The sequence below is a fragment of the Myodes glareolus genome, chromosome 27 (genome assembly GCF_982192425.1).
Source record: "Myodes glareolus chromosome 27, mMyoGla1.1, whole genome shotgun sequence".
In the NCBI taxonomy this organism is placed as follows: domain Eukaryota; kingdom Metazoa; phylum Chordata; class Mammalia; order Rodentia; family Cricetidae; genus Myodes; species Myodes glareolus.
The window spans coordinates 39,320,181-39,344,998 of record NC_142052.1 but is presented as its reverse complement, the minus strand read 5'-3'; the positions used below and the strand labels follow the sequence as shown (position 1 = coordinate 39,344,998).

Here is a 24,818-nt window from a genome sequence, read left to right as displayed (position 1 = left end):
ACGTCTCCATTTAAGTTGCTTCTTGGAGGGTAGCTTGGGAAACCGAGAAACATTCCCTTGTTCAGAAACAATACTTGGTGGGGGTGTACACCCTTTATATTTTCCAAGATTTGGGGAATTCTGATCAGAGACCATTTTTGCTTTCTCACTGTTTATTTCCTTGCTTCGTGTACCTTTGAAAGAGAGGCCCATAAATCTCTGAAAACATTTGTGTGTGTGTGTGTGTGTGTGTGTGTGTGTGTGATAAAATTCCCTGCAGCCTGTTTTTCTGGGGCTGAGGCTATTCCCGCGAAGCAGGCGAAGCAGGCGAGCTAGGGATCTCTGGCCACAGTTCCTGCAACTGCTATCATTTCAAGGCAAACCACTAATTGCAGAGGAATTCACTCGGAGCTAAAAAAGATTTCTTTGCAGGAGACTCCTCAAGACTCCTCCCAGATCTCCCTTGCCCCAAACGCGAGTGCTCCTTAGACACGGCGGTCCTCCCCTGCTCTCCACGTGAATGGATTCCGAGACAGAGCTAACTTTTGAAAAACGGAATGTTCTGGTGGGTTTGGCTGCACAACACGACAGAGAAGCTGGCACGGGGCTGCGGACACGCGTCCAAAAGTGCTGTTTGCAATTGTGATAGCGATCTTCCTAAAAATAAGGACTCTCTTCGCAGTTCACAGAGGTGTGGGTAGGAGAGAGGCTACCGCCGTCCCCACGTCTCCCGAACCCCTTTCATTTCCTGTTGGATGTTGATGTTTCAAAGCCTTCACATGAATCATAATTTTTTTTTCACTTCAGTTTCCGTTCTCAGCGGAAAGCATTGTCTGTAGTTATCCTTTTCTAAATTATATCTTTTCAAAATCTGAAACATGAATTTCTACATTTTTTTTAAAGGAGGCAGACAAATCTTTTTTTTTTTCCTCCTTTGTTTAAGGCTAAGGAATTCTGTGGAAGGATCATGCAACTCCTTCTTAGTGACGGTCTCCACTCCAAAGCGACCTGGTTCCAATGTTTTACCTTTTAAGGAAATGTTCCTGCTTTATTTTTTTCCAATAGTGAAGACGAATGCTAAAAAGAAATCCCACACGAGCTCAAAATTGAATATAAGGGTTATTTATTTAGGGGTAGACTCACAGGTCACAGTCCTCTGCTAGAACGGGGAACAGGAACCGAATCCCGCAGCGGGAAGAGAGGGCGAATGTGCGCTTTACATATATAGTATAAGAGGCCACGCCCGAGTGATCGGGTAACTTAAAGGCTATTGGCTGAAGGAATTCCTATAGCCAGTAGTCATTGTTCTAGCCATGGATTATTAGTCACATGGAGGGGTAACTGTTCCTGTGCTCAGGCAAAGAGTATGTCCGGCTGTCCCTTTTGCTGAATAACTCATCTCCGGGCTTCAGCAATGTTTACAAATTTAGGCAGAGATTTTAATTCAGCCCTTTAAAAACTATGGCAACGTCTGCATAATTTCCAGGAGAAGGAGAGCATCATGCAGTTTGAAGTGGATCCCCCTGTTGCCCAACTCTTGCTGGACTCCGGCTAACAAAATGGTAAGTTTATTGCTCTCCAAGGCTTTGTGGTGTTCGCAGTTCTCCGAGTCAACTCTGACTGTTGTAACAAAATGCCACAAGCTGGGCGGCTTAAACACCCCAAACATCACTTTCCTCAGTTCTGGAGGCTGAAGGCCCAAGATCAAAGCCAACCCAGTTCCCCATTTTCAGAGAGAGGTCTTCATAGTGTGTCCTTACGTGATGAAGAGAGGCAGGTATCTTCCTCACCTTGTCTCATTTTCTAATGGTGCCAGTACCATCCGTGGGTGTTCCATCTTTATTACCTGCAAAGGCCTCAACTCCAAGAACTCCAAGTACCATCACTAGAGACTTCAACCCGTGGATTTTAGAGAGACAAAATATTCAGGTTTCAGTAATGGCCGATGTAGAGCAAAGAAAGGCTGTAACGAGAGCCGCCATGAATATCCCTGCCGTGTCCGCCACGTTGCTCTCGGTGACTCGCCCACCCACCAGTTCGCATCACTTCCACCTGCTCAATGCTCTACACGAACCATCTAAAGAGAAGCAGGGCGAGCCCGAGGGTTGGGTGATGCTTTGAGTGAATTCTGACAAAGACGCTCGCTTGCAGTCAGACGGCAGAGCTAGCCACTAGCTGACCATAGAGGTTTGGAGGACCAAGAAACAGGGGGTGCAAGGCGGGACTGAGCGGTGATCTCTGCTTCTTCCGGTGGGAGGAACCAGAGAGGAGGTAAGCTACCCTCTCGGCTCCCCTGCTTCTCTGATCTTTCAGGTTTTTACCCCAATATCGGACTCTTGATTTTCTATTGATAAAGATTAATTAGATTAACACTTCACGGGAACTTTAGCAGAGCCTTCAATAAACATTACATTTGCTGTTATAACTATATTGATTAAAAACTAATAGAAGATTGTATTTTTTTACAAAAATAGTCTATTAATAACAGGTTACAAGTTGAATTTTTCGTATCTGTTTCACAGCATCTAGGAGTTTGTATTTAAGAAACATAATGTTTTACAAATCTCTCCTTGAAAGCATTCTATTATGTTTTATTTTAAACAAAGCAGAGAATGCACTTCCCATAGAAAGGGCATAAAAAGAAAACTCAGTTTAAACCTTTATAAGTTAATACATCCCAAGGTGGGTCTTACCACAAAATGTACTAACAGCATTATTTTCGGTATTATCATTATCTGGCATTGTGTGGGTGGCTCACCTCTTATTTAACTAGTTCTCTCACTTCGGGACATTTCATTTTAAAAATAGTCTTCATGTGCTGGAGAGGTGGCTCAGTGGTTAAGAGCACTGCCTGCTCTTCCAAAGGTCCTGAGTTCAATTCCCGGCAACCACATGGTGGCTCACAACCATCTGTAATGAGGTCTGATGCCCTCTTCTGGCCTGCAGGCATACATGTAGGCAGAATATTGTATATATAATAAACAATTTTTTTAAAAAAATAGTCTTCATCAGAGACAAGGTAGCTATTATCCTTAATGTTGAATGTTATGACCTAGTCACAGTTATTTCCTTAAGATAACTTTTTCTTGAAAGTAGAACATCAAGGTTAAAGAATGTGCAAAATGTTTTTTTTCCTTTTAGAAAAAAATTATGATATTTTAAGGCCCATCAGCTGAGTTCCCGTTTTTATTTTAGGGTTTATACAAAAATAGTACTTTGTTTTTCTATTTACCTTTTGGTTCTTTGTGCTCCGTATGGCTTTCTCTTTGTATTTCAGACTGAGAAATAAGATTTTAAAATAGTTTTGGCTCAGTCTAAGCAATACTAAATCCCAATGACTGATTGAAAACCAGGTATTAGATTTTTTTTTTTAATAGACTGCTTGGTGCTTGATGTTACTGAAGTACAGCCTTTAACAGTGACAGGGCTCTGGGCAACCACACATGGTGGCCATTGGATGGGCATGTGAAGAACTGGGTAGCGGCTGGAGAATATGACCCACAGTAGGCCTTTTTCTTATTGGACTTCAAATCTTAGCACTTAGTAGTCACATTATCTGTGCCTACAAAGCTATTATTGGCAGATAGTTTTGAGCTCTCAAATTCAGCTCCATCTGTAATTGAATCAGAGACCCACATTCTGGTTCTCCAGGGAGACAGATGCCCGATCACTGTCTTTGACAGTGATCAAAGTTTCTATTTACGGAAAATGTCAGTGGTGAGAAGCATGAACGAACCTTAATATCTTTATTTTCAATCTAACTTAATAATCAAACATGAAAGTGAGAAGATTTCTGCCAAACACTGTTTAGGAGGACTATTCTGGGCTAAAAAGCTGGACTGAGGGCTGTGGAATTTTCAACGAGCCAAAATAAACACAAGTCAAACTTTCATGATGTAGACAAATGAACTTAGAAAAGCTAGTGGAAATATGCATAGGTTCCAGTCAAAAAAAGGGATCTGTTCCCAAATGGCTAAGATTAACTCTGGCTGTTTTCCACTTGAGGTTGGTGGGTTTTCAAAGTTTGGGAGTTGTCATTTACAGCTGAGATAGTCACTTCCTTGTCTTGTCTCTATCTCTGTATGTGTGTACATATTCCTGAGTGCGTGTGCATGCATGTGCACACCAGACACTGCTCCAGGTGCCCGCAGAAGGGACGCTAATTAACAGCCTCTCCATCATCCCAGGTTCACGGCCACGGGACTGGAAATCCAGGGATCTGGGTCACAAAGCTCAAAGGCTGGAAGACAGGATGGAAACCTAAGCAGCTCCAACCACTGGACTCTTCTCTGGACATCTGTGCATCTGTCTCCTGCCTGCTTCTGGTTGCCCCTTGGGAAACGGAGGCTAAACATCCTCACATGTGGTTCTAAGACCCAGGCTCCTCAATCCGCGCTACTCAATCCTTTACTGGGGAAAGTGACCTTAGGCAAGGGTACCACCCTTTGCGGCCCGATTTTCTCACCTGTCAGATTGTAATGACTTTAAAAAGTGCCATATGTTTAGTGTGGACATTAAATCTGGCCATGGATAGAAAATACTCAGTCTGAGACCTGATGTCATCCTATCTGCCTGCCGGGGAAGTAACGAAGTTGACAGAGTTGAGACTCAAGAGAGCACAGTTGGTAGTACAGTTATACAGATTGTCCAATGGGTGACAGCGTTGTAAAGTTATCTGTCTATTCATCCCCAGCGCACGCTGATGCCATGCCTCCTTGATGGAGGAGATCACCCCTCAAATTTTGTGTTTCTTGTCATTCTCCTTAGTTCCAACATCCACGCGCAAAAATACACAAAAATTGGTATGTATGAGTGTATGAGTGTCCGGCACATTATCAACGCCTGATATCTCAATTAGTATAAAGAGTAATATTAACATATGTTTATATGTGTTATTATATGTTATATAGCAAGCATACATATTATATATTATCATATATACAATAAATTGCATAGCAAAATTAGAATATATTATGATAATTACACCATTGGTTTGTTATTAATTAATAATATATTAATTGGACCTATTGCTAAGATACTAAGATCCTGTTGTCTTATGCAGCTGAAGGTCAATAGTTTAAGGTCTTGAGTAATAATTTATCACGTGGCTGCTGCACAGCTCATTCATTTCCCTTGTTAATGGGCATTGAAGCCGCAGCTCAGTCGGAAAGCTAGGAGGGATCTTTGAGAGAGAGCAGACACAGTCTTTGCTGCTACCACCACACATGGTCCTCTATCCATGGCCCTCTTTACAGAGACCAGTTAGGAAGCCACCACGCCCTTACGGGGGCCCAGGGGCCAAGCTTGATTCCGTCTTTCCCTCGCAACTGGCTTAGGGGTGGCCGCATGCTTCTGAGGAGATCTTCCCACCCACTGCTTGGAAAGGACCCATGATGCAGCTCTCTTTTCCACCTTTTGGGCATTACTGAGTAAGGACCATAAATGCTTGGAACTGAAGTAAACAAACTCGACCAGGAGCAGACCAGCGCAGCCGTTAGGCTGAGCCAGCCATGGGCTCTGGACCTCAGGGTACGTACGGTTAAGCTAACCTGGAACACATTGACTCCGGTGGACTCCCGGTTCACGTGTGAGACGGTAGATCCGATTTTCAGGTCGCGGCTTCCGTTCCTTGTAGCAGGAATATCCACGCTAGCATCCCAGCACACACACCTGGCTGTCTAGGTGTCAACGTTTTCCTCTGCTGGTTTGTAAAGGGCGGCTACAGATGCGGGGCTCACAATGCTACCCATTTTCTCTCGTACAGTTCCGGTGGTCAGAAACCTGAACTCAGATTACCAGCATGCCCGTGTTCTTTCTGGAGGCGCAGGGAAAAAAAAAATCTCACTTTTTTTCTTTCCTTGTCAGATTCTAGAAACTGCCTATACTCCCTGGCGCACGGCCTGTTTTACTCTATTTGAACTGCAATCCAGAAATACCTTACATTGAACAATTTATAAGCAGAAACTGCCTCCAGTACAGGAGGCTTGGACATTCAACAGTGAGATGCCAGCAGACTCCTTGCGGCTGAGGCTCCTTGTCATCCATCTTGCTGTGCCCTTACACGGCAGAAGAAGCAATCTATCGCGGGCCTAATCATTTACTCCAGAATGAGCAATCTTGTCGGCCGTCTCAATAACAACAACTGACAACCCAACCCAGTCTTTGCTATGTGCTATGTTAAGGGCTTTAACTGTGTATGACCAGTAATCAGTAATTAGGGCACTACTTTGAAAGTATTGCCACTGTTAGACTCCCATTTTGCAGAGGACTGTGAATGCTGATTTTTGTCTACTTTTAAATCAGTCGAAAGCCCATGGATTTTAGTTACTCTTTCAGAAAAAAAAAAAAGGGCAAGCTTCTCCAGCTGGGGGTGGCGAGGGTGCTCTTAACTGTGACTTTACTCTATCCAGGAGGGCTTGGACAGCAGAATTTATCACCTTTCCAAGCCGGAAGTCCAGAGAGAGAGCTGGGGGGACAAATTAATTAAGCAACTGGGTCAAGCGAAGGTTCCTTTTATTAGGGAAGAAAGGCTTCATTTGCAAAGCCCCTAAGCAGTGTCTTTATTGGCTTGATCCCTGCACCATTTCCTGGCAAGGGGGAAGGGCCCCGGCCTGACCCTGTGCCGTTACAGCCCTGACCAGAGCCAAGAGTCCCTTAGCCCAGAGCTTAGACAAGGAGCCTGGGGCCTTGGTCTCTCCAGGCCCTTGCGTGCCTACCTGCAGAATGCAGGGCGTGTAGCAGCAGGCTTATGCAGAAAGTCAGCTGTGTGCCTGGGCCAGGCGTCCCCAAGGCTCTGACCACTTCTTGACGTGACTCAGAACAACTTTCCGAGCTGCACCCTAGCTGGGGGCCGCTGAGGCAGCAAGCCGAGGCTCCGCTGAAAAAGCGGCACGGTAAATGGAATTCCACTTCTTATCTGCCAGCCTCAAAGGGTCTGGGGAGTAACAGTTCCAGATTACTTTGAAGAAAATCTTTTATCGTGAGGAAGGAAAGGTTCCCCCTGCGGACCCAATGTGTATCTTCTCGGAGGCCTTTCATGCTGGCTGGAATCGCAAAACAAGTTTCCTTCTACAACCCCCACCGCAAGTAACCTATTTCACTAAGAGTAAAGCATGAGACATTTATCTTCCCCAAGCGTGGCAGAACTGAGTCACCCACACAGGGACTCAGACTTTCCCTGCAAAGCAGGGCTGCAAAGCAACCTCCTGAGCCTCAGCCTCCTGCTTCCCCGTCCTAGAGGGAGGGTCCTACAACTCGGGATACTTAACGTGTATCTCAACGTTCTTGAACAGCCGGCTCCTGTATGCACGTCCTGCTGTAATTAGATCATTCCCGTGTTTCAGAAAAGTAGGCTTATTTAGCTTGGAGTTTTGATCGAATGGAAGGAAAACAAGCTTTCTGTCCTAAGTGCAGCTTCCTTACCCAGGAGTCAATAGCCAGCAGCAAGGCTGCCTGCGCAAGAGGACGCCCCTGCTACAGTGCCTGGTGGCGGTTGGGATATTCAGAGTAATAAGGGAACATCTCTTGTTCTGGCTTCTATTGCAACCTTGTGCCTCCCTCGTTGCCCTTCTGCTTCCCCATGTAGAGCAAAGTCTCTGCCGTCATTGCCCTCAGAAGGCGCCATGGTGCTTGTTAGGTGTTTCTTTAGACGAGCCTCTCTGCCGACGCAAATAATTCCAATCCAATCAAATTAAGCCACATTAAAAGATGCCCATGTTGAATGCAGTGCTCCCAGGTGACCCCGGAAAGCATGGACAAGTGGAAGAGAGGAAAGGGGAGACCACATGTTCATTCTCTGCGGGGGGGGGGCAGTTTAAATAGCCTGTGGGAGTAGTCCCGACCTTCCCTGGGGAGGGGTCTTATGCCAGGAGCTGGAGTGAAGCCCCCAGGCAAATAATCCAGACTTTTTGTATAAATAAAGGGGTGTTAGGGAGCTGGGGTGGGTGATGCTTCTGACCATACACTCCAGGCTTTTTGGATAAGGGGATGCTAGCGAGCTGAGGTGAAGCCCCTCAACCAAACATTTTAGACTCCTTGGATAAAGGGGTGCCAGCTCAAGTCTGGCTGCTTCCTGCGGGCATGGGGCGACGTGGGAGAGGGGAGAGCTGGGAGAAGCATGAGGCTAGACGTGGAAAGAGTCATTAACTACCAAAAAGAATGGGACAGAGAAGTGCCCGGGTTGTACAGGTGAGGCTCAGCTATATAACTGGAACACAATAGCAGATGCAATCAGATTTTAGTTGGTAAGTGGCCTTGATCCAGGAGCATTGGTACCAATGGTGAACTCCCAGGAGCTGGTGGAAGTGTTGGTGTTGTCTGGCGAGCGCTTTTTAAGTTGGTCTTGGCCCAGACAGCAGGAGTGACCTGTAAAATATGCTTGAAGATGGGGGGGGGGGGTTAAAATAGGCTCTGGAGACTGTTAGTTTTTATCAGACCAGATTTCTTGATACAGCAGCAAACTTTTCCCCTGGAACCTGTAGGTATCTGTAAGAGAACTGGAACAGATTTGTATCTTGGTGTCACAGCAAAAGGCTATTGCTTTAGGTTAAAGGGTATGAACGTTTTAGAAGACAATTAAAGGGATTTGGAAACTCTGAACCTCTGAAGATACACCTGAATCCTGTTAGTCCTGGACTATGAAGCCTGTTAAAGAGATACTGTTAAATACCTGTCTGTATTTTAGCAGGAAACTTAACAAATGAAGTCATGAACTACCAGTCCCTTTAGTCTTCAAATGCCATTAGACGGATCTAAGGGGGATAAATGAGCAGAAATGAGACAGCATTTTTAGCTACACAGGCAATCCCAAGTCTCTCCCTAGTCTTTGGAGAACACCAGCCTTAGAAACAGTGCTTGCCGTTAGCTGCTGAGTACAAGAGGCAGAAAGATTTTCCTGTGGGGGGAAGATTTAGTCTACCTGTCTTGGCAGGATGAGAAGATTGTGTGGCATCCATGAAGCTGAAGAGGTGGAAGGCTGCTTTTTGCTGTGTGCGTAGGTTTGCCAAACCCAAAAGCCAGCCTCAAGGCAGAAGGTCTTTTGTAACCATGTATCTTTTTGGAGATGCTGCCAGAGCTGGCGTGTCTCTGTGTTAGAAGCCCTTTTGTTAAATGCCATACTCTCAGATCTGTAAAGGCACTTGAGAATTGGGTATCAAACCTGTTATACCTAAACTAGACATATAAGCTAAATTTAGACATGTATTTTACCCATTTAGTTACAGCTTACCAATGCTAGTAAATGTAAGAAGATTATTTAATAAGTCAAAGAGTACTAGTGCACATGGGTACTCTTACCCAAGATGGCGGTGGGGTTGGCGGAGAGGCTCGTCTAAAGAAATACCTAACAGTGCCCTTTGAACGGAAGGAGTTAGCCTGATAGTTTGAACCTACTGATGTTGCATGTGTAAACAGAATATTGCATAAAGTCTAAGAGGATTTTACTCACTCCTAAAAGGTGCCCTTGGGGATTAGCAGAGCCAAGGAGCCAGCTCTACTTGCTTTTTGGGGAAATAAATAAGAGGGTTTTTTGGGGTCCATTTAGTACCAGTTGTTTGCCGTAGATGTAGAATAGTGACCCTGCTGTGTACTGTGTACCTCAGTGTTTTCACTGAGCTGTACAGAGCCTGAAGACCCCCTGATGCCATGCGGGCCCTCTATGTAGGTGTTCCAAGCAGTCCAGCTGTTATGTAAATCACACAATGCCCCACCCCCTGGAAGCGTAAGAGAATTTCTCTAGTTGAAAGCAAAATGCTCTCAGGTTCGCATTCTCTAGCACGAGTCCCTTGTGTGTCTGAGGAATGAGCTGGGATCCCCAGTTATTGATGCTGGACGCTGCACGAAAGGAATGAATCCCAGGAATTGATGGCTCCCATCATCATCACCCCAGTGCTGCCGCGGCTCCTGTGGAAGGTTATTGCGAAAGATCTCAGATTTTTGCAGGGAGGTGTTCTGAGTACGTAACATATTAAACTTTAATACCATGCCCTGGAAGGGAAAAGAATTCCTTCGTAGCAGCAGGTCCTGCTGTGTTTTAGAGGAATTTTTTCCAGTAAATCACCGTACAGGCCTTGAAATGCTGTCCTTTCTTGGGTCACACACACTTTGCTTTTGGAGACTTCACATGCTTTCCTTTACTACTAATATTTTACTCCCCCAAATATCAGCTGCTGGGAACGGTTTAATATAAGCTGGGCCAGCAAGCAACGCTTTTGTGTAGGGTTTTCTCGATGCCTTTGGCGAGGCCCCATGGCTTATGTAAGTACATTCTGGGTAGCGCTGTCACTGAAGACCCCCAAAGATAACCTCGGCTTCTCACGACAAAAATAAAATGTTGCTGTTGCTTCATATCAAGGCATTTTGTTGATGTGAATGAGGAAGTAGGAGCTACAGTGGTGCTAGTAGAGGAATTGTGTGTGTGTGTCTGTCTGTCTGTCTGTCTAGAGGGGGAGTGATAGAACAGACATTGATAGATATATGACCAGGAGAAATTCTCTCCTTTACTATGTAGCTGACCACTCTCTTCCGACAGGAGAAGGTGGTCAGTAAAGGTCTTGAGTCTCAAGTTCTTCCCTGTGAACGTTTACTAGAAGGAGATTGTGTTGGTTCGAATGAGAATGTCTCCCATAGGCCATAGAGTTGGAATCTTGGCTCCCAGCTGGTGGCAAGACTTCCAGAGATGTAGGAGGTGTGTCGCTGGAGGTGGGCTTTGACAGTTTAACCACTTGCCACACCCCTAGTGTGCTCCCTCTACTTGCTCCCTGTTGGTGGTTCAAAGCGTGAGCTCTCAGCTCGCTATACCAAACTGCCACATCTACCAGGTTTTCTAATGATGTTCAAACCTTTCACAAACTGCCCCTCCCCTTTTCCTGTCTGTGTAAGTTGTCACATTAATAACTCTGATCTTTGACCATACCCAGTCTGAGCCACCTAACCTGTACTCTGCACTACTGGTACCGAGCAGTGTCCAGCGAGCCCTAGAGCAGACAGTTCTGCTCCTTCCCCAGTTCGCTGTCCTCTTCTTTCTCACACTGGCCACGCAGCATCCTCATTTCTGATAGGACCTTCTTGGTAGCTCTGCCCCAGTGAGTTTCCGGTCGACCTGGTTGTCTGTTTTTCAATCCTGCTTAGCCAGGGGCACCTTCCAGAAAGCATCACATCATGAACTGTCCTGGAGTAGACAAAACTCCGTAACCAAGGCAACTTACAGGAGGAGGAGTTTATTTGGACCTACAGTTCCAAATGGATGAGAGTCCATCATGGTAGGTATTAAGGTTGAGCGTGTATTCCAGAAGCTCATTGGTTGGACACATAGCTCTAAAATTCACATATTGTTGGCATTTGGTGTAGAGCCTATGTTCATAGTTAGGACTAATGATGTGTTGAGGGCCCTCTGATGGCATCTGTGCTATCTAAGGAGAGGACAGAGGCTGGGCGGTGGTGGCGCACGCCTTTCATCCCAGCACTTGGGAGGCAGAGGCAGGTGGATCTCTGTGAGTTCATGGTTAGCCTGATCTACAAGAGCTAGTTCCAAGACAGCTAGGGCTGTTACACAGAGAAACCCTGTCTCAAAAAACCAAGCAAAAAAGGAAGGAAGGAAGGAAGGAAGGAAGGAAGGAAGGAAGGAAGGAAGGAAGAAAGGAAGGAAGGAAGGAAGGAAGCAAAAAGGACAGACCTGAGGTGAACATTTGCTGTCTCACCTTGTGAAGCTCTTTGTACAGTTGGATGCAACAGGAAGGTCTTCACCAGATCTCTTACATTCAGAAACAAATAAATTTTCTTTAGATATTACCCAGACATAAGCATTGCATTCGGTTCATAAAAAAATGACTAACAAACACATTTAAGTTCTAGTTGACTCATCTGCCAATTTTGAGTCACTTTGGAAATTTTATGCAGTGGCACATTGGGAGGCCAATAAATCCAATCGTTCTTCCCTGCTTGGATTCTGAATCTGTCGGTACACTGTAAATAGAAATACAGATCTGATTACTGATAAAAGTTATGTTTGAGGACAGATGATTTGACTGCGATTAATCCCACTTGAAGGAAATTTAGATACTTTGACCCAAGAGTTTTATATCATAGTAGTTCAATTAGTTCAGGGCGTAGAGGAAAGAGTAGACTACCAGCAGATATGGATGTATGCATTTTAAACATATTGACTCTCTTTTAAATGAAGACAGCATAGTTACATCTTTAAGTGAAGATTATCTCGATAAAGTCACCCCAGGATTTTAACTTTTCACATGACACAGCAGTAAGGAAATCGACCGAGTCTTCCTACAGTTAGAGAAGCAGCTGACCTGGGCATCTGGCCTTGCTCAGACCTATGGAGGTTTGGTTCACCTGTCACCCACTCTGTCACCCACTTGCAATCTACCATGTGAGTTTACACTGCATTTCTTCCCACAAATCCTGGCACTGACTACCTAGAGTGAGTATAGACTCTACAAACTGGTCAGCCTGGCAAAATCGCCCTCCCTTTAGACACCAATTACAAGACCTGAGAGTTGTGTGTGCCTCTGACTAACTGCCTGTAGATTTGGGGATTCCCGCGGTCTCCCTGCATGGGTAAAATAATAATTTGCGAGGCTGACTCATACCCTGGGAAAGCTGTAGAGTTATAATCACAGGTTTATTATAAAGAATGCGATGGAGGGGCAGCCAGCTGGAAGGCATGGATAAGGCAGGGGATGAAGGACCTTACCAGAGAAATGGACTACTTTGAGAAGAATGAAACAGAAATTCTATAACTGAAAAATATAACACAGAACACGAAACTATTACCAGGTAAGCTTAGCATTGCAGAGGAAGAATCCTAAAGATGGGTCCCAGAAACCACGAAAACAGAGGCACAAAATAAAGACAACAAAAATGAGAACGTAGAAAGTGCTTGTGTGTGCGTGTGCACACACATACACACACACACACATACACACAGAGCCAGGCGTGGTGCCGCACACTCTAAGTGCCAGTACAGAAGAGCTTGAGGGGGGAGGATTGCAGTTCTAAGCCAGTGAGACTATGACTCACGAGAGAGAAAAAAGCAAATAGAACCCTGGTGACCTGTGAAACATAAGTAGTCACACTACCTTAAGTAGTAGGAATACATTGAACAGATAAGGATTTAAGGAAATACCAGTCGAATGCTTTCAGAATCACATGACCTTCTCAATAGCTGAGAAAAGAAACCTTTGACAAATTCCAACATGCCTTCATGACAAAAGTCCTAGAGAATGTTGGGCTAGCGGGAACGTACTTCAACTTAATAAAAAGCTATATGTAAGAAACTCACAGCCGACAGCATCCTAAATGGAAAAAAACTTGAAGCCGCCCAACCAAAGTCAGGAATGAGTCAGGACCGTCTACTATCCTCACTCCTTTTCAGCGTTGCGCCGGAAGTGCTAGCTGGAGCAATAAGGCAAGAGAAGGAAATGAACAGAATGCAGAGAGGAAAGGAAGAAGTAAAACAAACAAAATCCAAAACCAGAACATGCCCTGTTTGCAGATGACATAATATTGTTTATTAAAGATCCCCAAAATTCCATCAGAATTCTAGAAACAATGAATAAAAACACGTCAACAACACGGTAGAATACAGAATCAACTTGCACAAATCAGGAGTTTTTCTGCACACCAGTGATTTTAGGTTCACCCAATCTCAGTAGTTTTCAAATTGGATGGCACATGTAACCCAAGGAAACCGACCAGTATAAAGCAAGATGATATACATGAACTCATATTAAACCCTCTCATTTCACATTGGTGAAAGATGTCGAGAAAGGATGCATGACTTCTCATGCAGACAGAATTGATGGAGGGTTTCATCCCTTGACCCAGTTCAATCTGTGTGTTCTAATTCAGAGGCTCTCTCTGTGCTACACAGACATTCTTTAAGGCTCCACTCTTTCCTCCTCCCCTTCCTTCTCCCCTTCACCTCCCTCATCCTTTTTCTTCTGGCAATAAGGATTGAATCCAGGGCTTCTTGTGTAAGTGAGTACTCTACCAGGGCTCTAATTTCCTAAACTAGTTTTTATGTTTTTAATTTGAGACAGGGTCTCACTAAGTTGCCCAGACTGGCTTTGAACTCATTCTGTAACCAAACAGGCCTTCAACTTGCAATCCTCCTACCTCAACCTTCTGAGTAGCTGGATCAAATTCCTGAGATACTAGGTCCTGCTTACATTCCTTCTAACCTGCCTCCATTATGTAGCATTTGGTATAAGTGAACATAAACAGTAAGCCAAGAAAACACTATATGATGTAGTACAAGAGCGGGGCCCCTTTGTTCCATCCCGCCTGGCTAGCTTAACCCCTGAAATAACCACACAGAAATTGTACTAATTAAATTACTGCCTGGCCCATTATATCTAGCCTCTTCTTGGCTAACTCTCACATCTTGATGAACCCATTTCTATTAAATCTGTGTATCACCACGTGATTGTGGCTTACTGGCATGAGCCTACCCAGTATCTGTCTAGAGCAGGAGAACCATGGCGTCTGCCACTCTGCCCTTCTTCCCAGCATCCAGTTCTGTCAACTCTGCCTATCTACTCAGCCTATCTAAGTTCTACCCTATCAGAAGACCAAGGCAGTTTCTTTATTCAACCAATGAAGGCCACACATAGACAGAAGAACCTCCTACACCAATATGGTATGGAAATGGTGTGTCAGATATAAAAATATTATATCTATCATGAATCTCTGCTTTATGTTTAAAACCACTCTTGGCTAATGATCTAAAAAGAAATGCTAGCACAATAAAACAAACAATCAGTCCAATGAAACTGCCACAGAAGAAGTCAGAAAGTATCCCATAGAACTCAGTCTAAACATTTTGAGAAAGGAAGATCAAGAACCTCAGTGTCTCTACATTACACATAAACAAGCCTCGTTTTGTCACTGGACACTAAGGTCGTTGATAGACAGGTGGACAGATGAGCAACAGGCTAGAAGGACGCCCAGAAATTTGGCAGTGACAACACAGTGGCCTACAGAATGGTTTTTTTCTTCCCTACACATGTGACGATATAAAGGTTCTTAAATGGCTTTGAGATCGTCATGATTTACTCTTTGAATCAGTTTTAAGCTCACAGAAGCACCGAACGGAAGATAGAGACTCGTCATGGGCGCCGTCCACCGCTTTGCTCACACATGCATGGCCTCCCGCGTGGCAGTCATGCCCCCATGGAGGGACGGATTTATGATAACCCATGAACATGCATGAGCACATCATCATCCAAAGTCCCCGAATGCTATTACTCCCAATTGAGATTTCTTAATAATTGTTTGTTTCTTCTAACTTTAGGTTTGTAGAACAATTACAAGGGCAAATGCAGAGTTCCCATAGACTGTTCTAATCTCTACTTCACTTTCTATTAATGATACCAGTATCAGTGTGGCCACGTTTATGACTATAATGAGCAAAAACACAGATTTGTGATAATTAGTTGAGGTTCTTAGTTGATATTAAAATTCACTCTTTGTAGTCTACAGTCTATAATTCTGAAAAATGTATGTTGACACTAACAATTACAGCAGAAAATGGGAAGTTATAAAATGAAGTTCACTCCATAAGGATAAGGTAATAAGTATTTCATAAACATAAGCTAGTTCTTAATTGTGCTGGAAACAGAATACCACTGAGAGTTCATTTTTATTTATTACTTACACTAATAACACTAACAACACCGATGACTCAATCCAGAAACAGACTGTCTTCTATTAATTTATGTGTATATCCTGTGGTCTGAGAAGGCAATTGATGTCATTATTCTTCAAAACATAGAACTGGGATATTTTATTCATTCAATTAGATGTGTAAAACCACATCCGGTAAAGGTGGCAGTGAGAAATGCCTAGAAGAGCCAGGAAAGACTTTATTGAAGACATAATCTTCCAACTGGGACATAAAGAGTAATTAAAAGTTGAAATTATAAATACACATATGTATATATTCAAATATAGTTGAAAAAGCAATTAGCATTCATGCAAGCGATAACAGAATGAGAAGATTCTTCTGTATGAATTCTTATTTTATAAAAACTAAAGCATTATGGGTGGCTGTTAAAGCAGAAAGCCCAATTGATGGAGCATCACTGATATGGGATGCTCTTCTACATGCTGTGAATATGTGTTGCTTTCATTGGTTGATGAATAAAGAAAGCTGCTTTGGCCTATGGCAGGGCAGAATATAGCTAGGTGGGAAATTCAAGCAGAGATACAGGAGAAGAAAGGCAGAGTTGAGAGAGATGCCAGTGGCCACCAGAGAAGCAAGATGTGAGTTAATAAGCTCCAAGCCTCATGGTAAAATATAAAGTAATAGAAAGGGGTTAATTTAAATGTAAGAGCTAGCCGATAATAAGCCTGAGCCATTGACCAAACAACTCTATTTAATATTAAGCCTCTCAGTGATTATTTTATAGACGACTGGGGGACTGGGTGGGATGTGGAAAAGCTTCCAGCTATACATCACTGAGGCAGGTGTAGTAGGCCTGTATGTAAAATAGCAAAGGAGAAAAGAAAAGAACCATTTTGACCTATAGTTTTGAAGAGTAAGGCAATGAGAGGGATCAGTCATGAAGGTGATTGGGTACTGGAGATTGGTGTTCAGTGCTGAGAGACTGCAGAATCTGGGGTCACAGTGTGAGGGTGGTAAATGGAGTTTCAAAGGTAGATGAGCCTTCTGTGTGACAACAGGGAGAGAGAGCCTGCCAGGAAGAACTTTGGGGTATCAGGGAATGTCCAGGGATGGAAGAAGTGGACACAAAAGGAAATGTCAGAGAGTTAAGGGACAAGGCAAAATAGTTCCTCAAAGCCGAGACAGCGTAAGTTTAAGGATCTGACAGCAGCAATGAATTCCGAAGAGTAATTAAGAGAAAGGTGGCTCCAGGTCATTAACAACACGAGGCTGTTTGTACAGACTGTGAGATGAAAATCAGATCATAGAGGGGTTTCAAATATAGCAGGCTAAGGAAGGGGGTGTTGGGTAAAGACCTGTAACATGTGGGCCGGCTTGTTGGGGTTTCTATCCCGCGCGGTACCCCACAACCGGCAACTCCCAAAGAAAATCACACACAGGACTCTATAAGATTATAAAGCTGATTGGCCCATTAGGTCAGGCTTCTTGTTAACTTTTATAACATATATTAACCCATTATTCTTATCTATGTTAGCCATATGGCTTGGTACCTTTTTTAGCTTTCAGCTTACATGTTGCCTCTTCGGTGGTCTGCACAGGAATGCCAGAGCGAGTTTCCTCCTTCCTAGCCTTATCCTATTCTCATTGCCCCGCCTCTACTTCCTGTCTGGTTGACCCGCCTATACTTCCTGCCTGGCCAATCAGTGTTTTCTTAAAATACATGATTGACAGAATACAGACAATTCTCCCACACCAAAGACCCACCATTTGGGGAATATGAATAGATTTAGAGGTTGCTATTTCCGCACGTATTTTGCAGCTAGGAAAGTCATTCCTCATCTTCATTAAAAGCAGACTAGAAGGAGTCTTTTCCGCATTTTTGGTGTGCCCTTTTCTGGCTCTTTTTCCATTCCTGGCAAGGGTGCCGGAGGAAACCAGCAAACAGAAGCCTGCCATTTTGTGCCTTTTGGGTTCTTTCTTAGGAATCTGTAATTTGAAGGAAAAGGGTAATTTTCAGATGCTACCAACAAAAACTATTCAAACTGTATCTGTAAACTCACCCCAACAAGCTTGATTGACAAACAGCACATAACAATGAAAACTGAAAGAAAACTGGTATGGAAAGTGTGTATTCAGTGCCGGCTTCATGTTGGGCAGAGTAAAATGTGGTAGGTGAAACCCTGCAAGACAGGACATGATTTCCTTTCTGGTGGGTAAAGCGTACAGATGAAGTGGCTGAGTAGGCATTTAAAGTATGCATTCCCAGACGACGGGCCTGGGAGACCGTATGAGTGTCAGAGAGGTGAATTCAGTCAGCCTAGGGGTGCAAAACAGGGTCTTTATAGAGCTGGGAAATAGAACTTAAATCCCTGCAAGTGAAGAAGCCGCGGTTCCTGCCCGAGACAGTTCATCTCTTCCTGGATTCCAATTGCCCCCCTCCCGGATCCCTCCTCCCCAGCCCACATTTAGGAGAGGCTGACTGTGTACCGTCTGGGGTCTTGGTGAGGCCCACCATCTGCGGAAATAGAGTGGAGTCCGGGCCAATACAATTCTGCCCATGTCTGTGGTCTTGCAAGAGATAACTTACAAATGTGACCTGGGTCACATTCTGTGTTTAAAACCAGCACTGGACATAACTTCGGAGCCCATAGCGTGCACAACCCATGCTTTATAGAGTCCTTTGGCGGAGTACTTCCTGTGGGAATTTACAAAGACACGGGAATTGGAATGCGTCCTGGCACTAGAAACCAAGCAGGGTGCGTTTTATATATTGTGTGATCCAATCCCCACAATTCTGAAGGGGTGCGATCCCACATCGGAGACACAAAAATAGTCCCAGCAAGATTCAAAGTCACTTGCCGACGTTCACCAATCAGTTTAGGCTAAGGTTTGATGACTGCCAGTTCTGATTCTCCTGCCTTGGGGACAGAAAGGATACCACCCCCTTTACTTACCAGAAACACCTCAACGTTGGGACTTATGCAATGGAGGATTTCTAGAATTAATTTATAAAATTACTTACAAGGTCAAACAAAGCACTTGGCAGACTGAGAACGGCTGGCTAGGATCACGCTCAACCTTTGATCAGGGGAAAAAAAAATAGACCGTCTGCAGAATGTTCTTTGGAAAAGATAACCAAAGCAAATAAAGAGAGAGTTCTTTAGTTGCCCCAAGCAATCACGAAAACACTACATATCTATGTGATTACCAGGCAAAGTTGAAAAGCATTTTATTGGGCAAATAAAAGCCCAGAGCGATCTCTGTGCCGATGACCTTTAAGCCACCCGACCGGCAAGGATGTGGCTAAGTACAGTGTGATTCAAGCATCCGCAGACACCAGACTTTGGAAGCCTTTGACCATTTAGCTTATAGTGGGCAAATCCCCTGAGATCCCGGGGAGGAAGAAGCGATGTGTATCCCAACAACAGCTGGCAGTTTGTGGACTTTATGCTTTGTATTGCTCAAGAGAAAAATGGCTTGCGGTATGGCCTGAGAATACAGCATATAAAATCACCCAAAACAAAGTAACCCGTTCATAGAAATCCTGGTCCAACAAAGAAATCCGTTTACTTTCTAAACGTGTGTCATTTGCTCTAGTCTTAATACATATCCGTGTTTCCTGGTGACTGCAAAATTACCAGAATTTTAAACAGTTCCTAGTGAAAGTTCCGAGTTGAAAGTGCTCTATCTAGATAGAACAAGTCTCTCTTCCCGATTTGCAAGTGAATATATCTCCCTCTAGCGTTCAAAGAAATTAATGCAGTTACTTGAGGTCGTCTGGTTGTGATTAGCTGCCGGGTAGGTCAAATGCGGTAAAAAAGCAACATCACTGTTTGTTTTCCTAGGAATTGGTCCACATATACTTCGGTGTTCTCCTGAACAAAGACCACATGCGCGAATTGCCAACCTCATTCTTTAGGGTTCTTTTTTTTTTAATCTAATCTCTCTGTTGTAACTTTAACTTTGTACTTGCATCCCTTGGTTAAAGCGTTGAAAAATGTGCGGTTTCTAAAGTTTCCTGAAAGAGAAAACAAGACTTCGGGGCTTGTCCTCAAACTGCCTTTGTCCTTCTTCCCCGCCACGATAAAAATCATCTCAGCAGCCATGAACCAGGAACAACTAAACAAACAGTGGGGGATTATAAATTCAATAGAATTTGATATTTAGGGAACGAAATATAAACACAATTTCTCTCTCTCCCTCCCTCTTCTTTCTCCCACCCCTCCCTATATCTCTCTCTCCCTCCCTCCCTCTTTCCTGATGGCATCACCCGTCTCCATAGCTTTAGTTAGCAAATCTGGATTAACTCTTCATTAACACCCTGGGTAGTAACACGCCCAGAGCTGCATGGCTTCTTCTCCTGCCCCAACATCGTTCTTGGTCATCTAAAAGAGCATCTTAAACTCCAACATACTTAACATCAGACTTTTCATGACTTTCATCGTCCGCGCCATGCCCTCTCCATCTACCAAATGGTTAGACCGAAACCACAAACAAACCATAACTGACGTTCGACCTCGCACCCAGTGCGAGCCAGTCCCATCCATCTTGCTTCCTCTGAGGCCGGATCACGACTACGGACTGTGCTTCCCTTTTTTCCAGAATTCTCGTTGCCCCGCCTCTCCTTCCTGCCTGGCTCTTGGCCAATCAACATTTATTTAAAATATAAGTGACAGGGTACAGACCATTGTCCCACAGCACCAAACAAAGCACTTTCAGCCACCATTCTGGTCACCATTGCTTCCTCCCTGACTTCTCCAGGTTTGGCCGTCCGGCCTCTGCACGGGCTGTGCCGCATTTCAGGGCGCGGTTCCCCCATGCCTCCGCAGGAGGATAAACAGCGCCCTCTCTATTCTCTCCCACGTAGCCACAGTTTCAAAAAGAAGAGGGACGAAAGAAAGAATAAAGAACCTCGCCAGATTCAGAACTCCGTGGCTTAAACTTAGACGATATGATTTGTTTTTATTTGCTTATGTTATCGAGTGGGTGCATGAGCCGCAGCCTGTGTGTGGCGTCAGAGGGCAACTTTGGGGAGTAGGTTCTCGCTTGCTACCATGTGGGACCCGGGGATCGAACTCAGGCCGTCAGGCTTGGTGGCAAGCTCCTCTACCCACTAGACCGTCTCACTACCCCTTATCTGCTTGTTTATTTGAGACACACTCTCCTGTGGCCCAAGCGCCCCACTGCAAATCTCCGCACAGCTAAGGCCGATTGAATCACTGATTCTCCAAGGTCTGCCTCCCAAATGTTAGGATGAGGCTTTTTTTTTTTTTTAAAAAAAAAGTCTTCTTATAAAGAAGATTCTAGAATCAGCACAAATTGTGGCATATGATCCTCAAGCACGCATTTGGTTCATGACCAATAAAAAAAAATCATCTTACCAACGAAGCAGACATAATAAAAACACACCAAACACACTAGGGGAAGTACAATACGAAGTCAATTTCTGTTCTCCATTATGGACTTTCACAGTTAGTTAGCCTGGAACCAGCTCAACTCTACCCAAATCGCACCTTCCACGTTTCCAGATCAGTAAATCAAAAGTCCACAGACAGCTCTACCCAAGGGAAGCTGGAGGTAGGTGATGGGGTCAATGCAGGAGACAGGCAACAGGAAGGAAATAATTACCTCCCCATCACCTGACCTATCCAGAAGGGCACCATCTCTGATCTACAATCCACGTTAGGAAACACATTGATGCCTGTCGGAATTTTGAGCTGGTCTTCGCCTAAAGGTGAGGAGGAGGGGTCGCTTTATTTCTTTAGTGCCAGGATCATCCCATTCAACTTCCCTTAGTTCTCCAAAGAGGCCTCAGAGCCTACATAATTTCCACCCCAACCCTCTACCATTAATAATCAGCCCCTAATTGATGTCCCTAATCCTGACAGACTTTGTTGGGAGAGGGGACGTCGTCTTCTGGAATTACTTCCAGATGTCATGGGGGTGATGCTCTTTCTATAGGATCCTGTAAAACTAAAAGGATGGCTAAGTTTCAAGATTACTGTCTGGTGTAATTGCAAATGGTCTAATAGTCAATAGGGCCACGCCCAACCTGGTTCAACTCTCAAAGACTGAAGGAGGTTCCCCCTCACTTCCTCTCCCCTTCTTCCTTCTTCTTTTCTTTTGTTCCCCTCTAGCTTTCCCTTTACTTTAATAGCAAATCTTTAAAGATCTATAGATATATCTTTAAATGTATATATAAATCTATATGTATATATATATAGTTTCTATGTTTTATACACTTATCCTTTAATCACATTTCAGCACATAGTTTGGTGGCGTTAAATGGCCGTATGTCCACCACCACCCATCTGCAAAGCCCTCTGTGTTTCATCGAGTAAGACTGCAGCTGTGTAACATTAAACAAGATCTCTCCATTCTCCATCACCGGCCCTCACCATCCTACTCTCTGTCTGTATACATTTGACTGCAGGCCATGTAGTTGGAATGACGCAATATTTGTCCCCGCGTGGGCCTAGTCTTGTTAGTAGTATATTGTCACGGTTCATCCATGTTGTAGCGTGTTTTGGAATAGACTAAATTTCATCCAATCTAGTCCTCCATTTATACACATGTGGGTTGCTTCCTCCTGCTATGTGTACACATAGGTGCTTGTTTCTTAGCTGCTAATTATTTTGGTGAATTTCTGCAGGAGTAGCATGTTTGTGTCGCACGGCAATGCTCCCTTTCTGAGTTTCCATCACGTTAGTTTCTCTTAGTAGCTATACCGGCTTACACTTCCTTGTAGTTTTCAGGATTCTGGGTTCTCTGTGTCCTTGCTAGCACTTGTTAGTATTCTGGGTATACATCTCTTACCAGTATAAAATTCGTGAAGAATTGTTCCTATTCCGCGTTAGGAATGAAATCGCGGTTTCCAGTTCATTGCCATTTGTGGTGTTCTTTGCTGCCCAAAGGACTTAAACTTGGGTGGAGTTGAGCTTGCTTGACTTCTCTTGTCGTTTTGGGTGCCCGCAAAATCCAAGGTCACTGTGTCAGTGAAATAGCTCAGCCGGTAAGGTAAGGGCTTTTGCTGTCAAGCCTGGCGACCTGAGTTCAATCCTTGGGGCATACACGGTAGAAGGACAGGACAATTCCTTGAAGTTGTCCTTTGACCTCCGCAGACTCTCCCCAATAAAGAAGCAGATAAAAACAAAAGAAAATCAAAAGCCACGGAGCCTTCCCTCCATTTTCCTTAAGGAGCGTTAAAGCTTTAACGCCACCTGAGGCCGTTTTTCTCTGTGACGTGAACTGTCCGCTTCATGTTTGGGTAAGCGGATATCTAGTTTTCTCACGTCGGTTGCTGAAAAGGTATTGTTTCCATCACTGCAGTGTTGTACTAAAATTTGAGGTCAGAAATATGAGACCTCCAAGTACGTCATTCTTGTTAGATATTGTTTTGGCCGTTTGAGATCCCATAAGCTGTCACATGCATTTTAGTTGAGGAATCTGCCGTTTCTCAACCGCAAACTTTCCATTCAGGTGTGTTGGCACAAGTCTGTAATTCTGGCGCTAGGGAGGCCGCCACAGAAAAACGTAGAGTTTGTGGCCGGCCTGGGCTATGCAGTGAGACCATCTCAAAACCAAACCAAAATAAATAAAACCAAGCTAAACAAAAACTTTTCAGTGGGAGGCCGTTTCCCTTAAAGTCTAAACTCCTTGCCATACTTTATCAGGTCTTTAAAATTGTTCCTCTGATAGCCATGCAATGCCTCAGGTTTTTGTGCGCGATCTTCTCTCTGCCTGGAGCGGTCTTTACACAGTCTTGTCTTCTCCTTCTTGAGACCACAGCGTTCACATCCCTGCCACATCTTCCAAGAGATGTGAGGAGAGCTGTGGCTCACGGCGCTGCCTCTGGGTTGGCTTGACGCTCTCCCAAGCCCCTGCGTGGGTATCGTCTTGACACAGAATCATTTATCTAGTCAGTCACGCGTGGATTTACTGAGTCTCCGAAGGCTCACTTTCTAGTGCGCGGGAGAAGCCAACAGGACTGAAAACTGATGCACCCAAGTAAAGGACACATTTCCTGCTCCAGTCTTGAGCGCTCCATTTGCCTACGTTAGCAATGAAATCTGCAGAAACAGCTAAATAAAGGCGGGAGGCAGAGGATCACGCCCACCCAGGTTGGTTGGAAGGTGTCCACCACCACCCTCGGGAGGCCCCAGAAAGCCATCCTTACTGGATCACCCAGAAAGTTCTGGACCTGATCACGCAGTTACAGATGACCGGAAGTGGAACCCGCCAGCTTGTTGCTTAGCAACACATGAGGCAGGGACGCTAGAGCTCCCAGCTCAGAGAGAGCCGAGACTGAGCGAGCTGTCCAGCGGCGGACACCTCTGTCCCCGCTTTCAGGGTCCCGCAGCAGCGATCCAGGCCTGCCGTGCGCGGCTCGCAAGTCCTCGCAGCCATGAGCAGCGAGCAGGTGAGAGCGGGGCCGCCAGGGTCGCGGGTCCCGGGGGACGGGGCACTCAGGAGTGCAGACTGCGGCTCCCGGGGACCCCTCGACCCCACCCCATGCCACCTCGGGTGTAGAGCGTTTCCCTCCGGTTCCCTTCCCAGTCGCTGGGTCTCGCTGTCACCGTAACTGCGGAGCACAGCTCTCTGGGACGCGCTAGCTGTAAACAGCTCGACAGCGACCCCTGCTGCTCTCCCGGAGTGTTTGTGGCCCGAGGCTGGACGGGCTGTCAACGTGGGCATGGGCTTCTTAAATATGTGACTTTCTGCAAACCACTTAGTCTTTTTCTTTCCAAGGAGAGAGAAACTCGCTTTTTTTTTTTTTTTACCACAGCCCTTCCCACCCCAAGCTGGCCTGGGGTTCGCTCTTCAGGCCAGGCTGGCCTTGAATTTGCAGCATTTCCTGGTTCCCAGTCTCTGCCAGCTGAGATCACAGGCCACCCAGGGCTCCCACTTAGTCTTGTGGGGTGTAATAAAAGATGTAGGCCACAACAGCTTGTAAAAACAAACAGTCGCAAAAGTAAAAATCTTCCTCTGTTGACCTTACGAGTCGCTGCAGTACAGAGCCACGGTCGTTGGTTTTGACGCCTGCACACCACAGCAAGGCTGTAGCGCTGACATTTTTCTGGGTAGCTAGAGAAAAATTGCAGCTCTTAACACTGTGACAAAGGAGAAAAGGACTCTTGTTAGGAACCCAGATGAGACGAAGCTGATTTTCCACCTGGGTTTTTTATTTTTTTATTTTTTT

The 24,818-nt window shown here is 44.9% G+C and overlaps 1 protein-coding gene and 2 long non-coding RNA genes across 5 annotated transcripts in view; 2 read left to right on the top strand and 1 right to left on the bottom strand.

Moving 5' to 3' along the window:
• Window positions 1–2,044: 2,044 nt before the first annotated feature.
• On the top strand, window positions 2,045–6,333 carry LOC148117697 (uncharacterized). The gene is made up of 2 exons (XR_015736842.1): window positions 2,045–2,250; window positions 4,167–6,333. It is a non-coding gene; the product is annotated as an uncharacterized LOC148117697 (long non-coding RNA).
• Window positions 6,334–13,472: 7,139 nt separating this feature from the next.
• On the bottom strand, window positions 13,473–24,159 carry LOC125414218 (uncharacterized). Of its 2 annotated transcripts, none has more exons than XR_015736810.1 (4): window positions 20,119–24,159; window positions 18,642–19,637; window positions 18,107–18,314; window positions 13,473–17,605 (listed from the first exon to the last, which is right to left on the bottom strand). It is a non-coding gene; the product is annotated as an uncharacterized LOC125414218 (long non-coding RNA). The 2 variants fall into 2 exon arrangements; XR_015736811.1 differs by having other exon boundaries at window positions 20,305–24,159.
• The window catches only part of Dnah7 (dynein axonemal heavy chain 7), a 209,756-nt gene continuing 208,837 nt past the window's right edge, over window positions 23,900–24,818 (top strand). For both annotated transcript variants that reach the window (XM_087902284.1, XM_087902283.1), the window contains exon 1: window positions 23,900–24,038. In XM_087902284.1, the coding sequence (XP_087758410.1) occupies window positions 24,024–24,038 (15 nt within the window). In that variant the 5' untranslated portion in view covers window positions 23,900–24,023. The remainder of the gene's footprint in view (window positions 24,039–24,818) is intronic.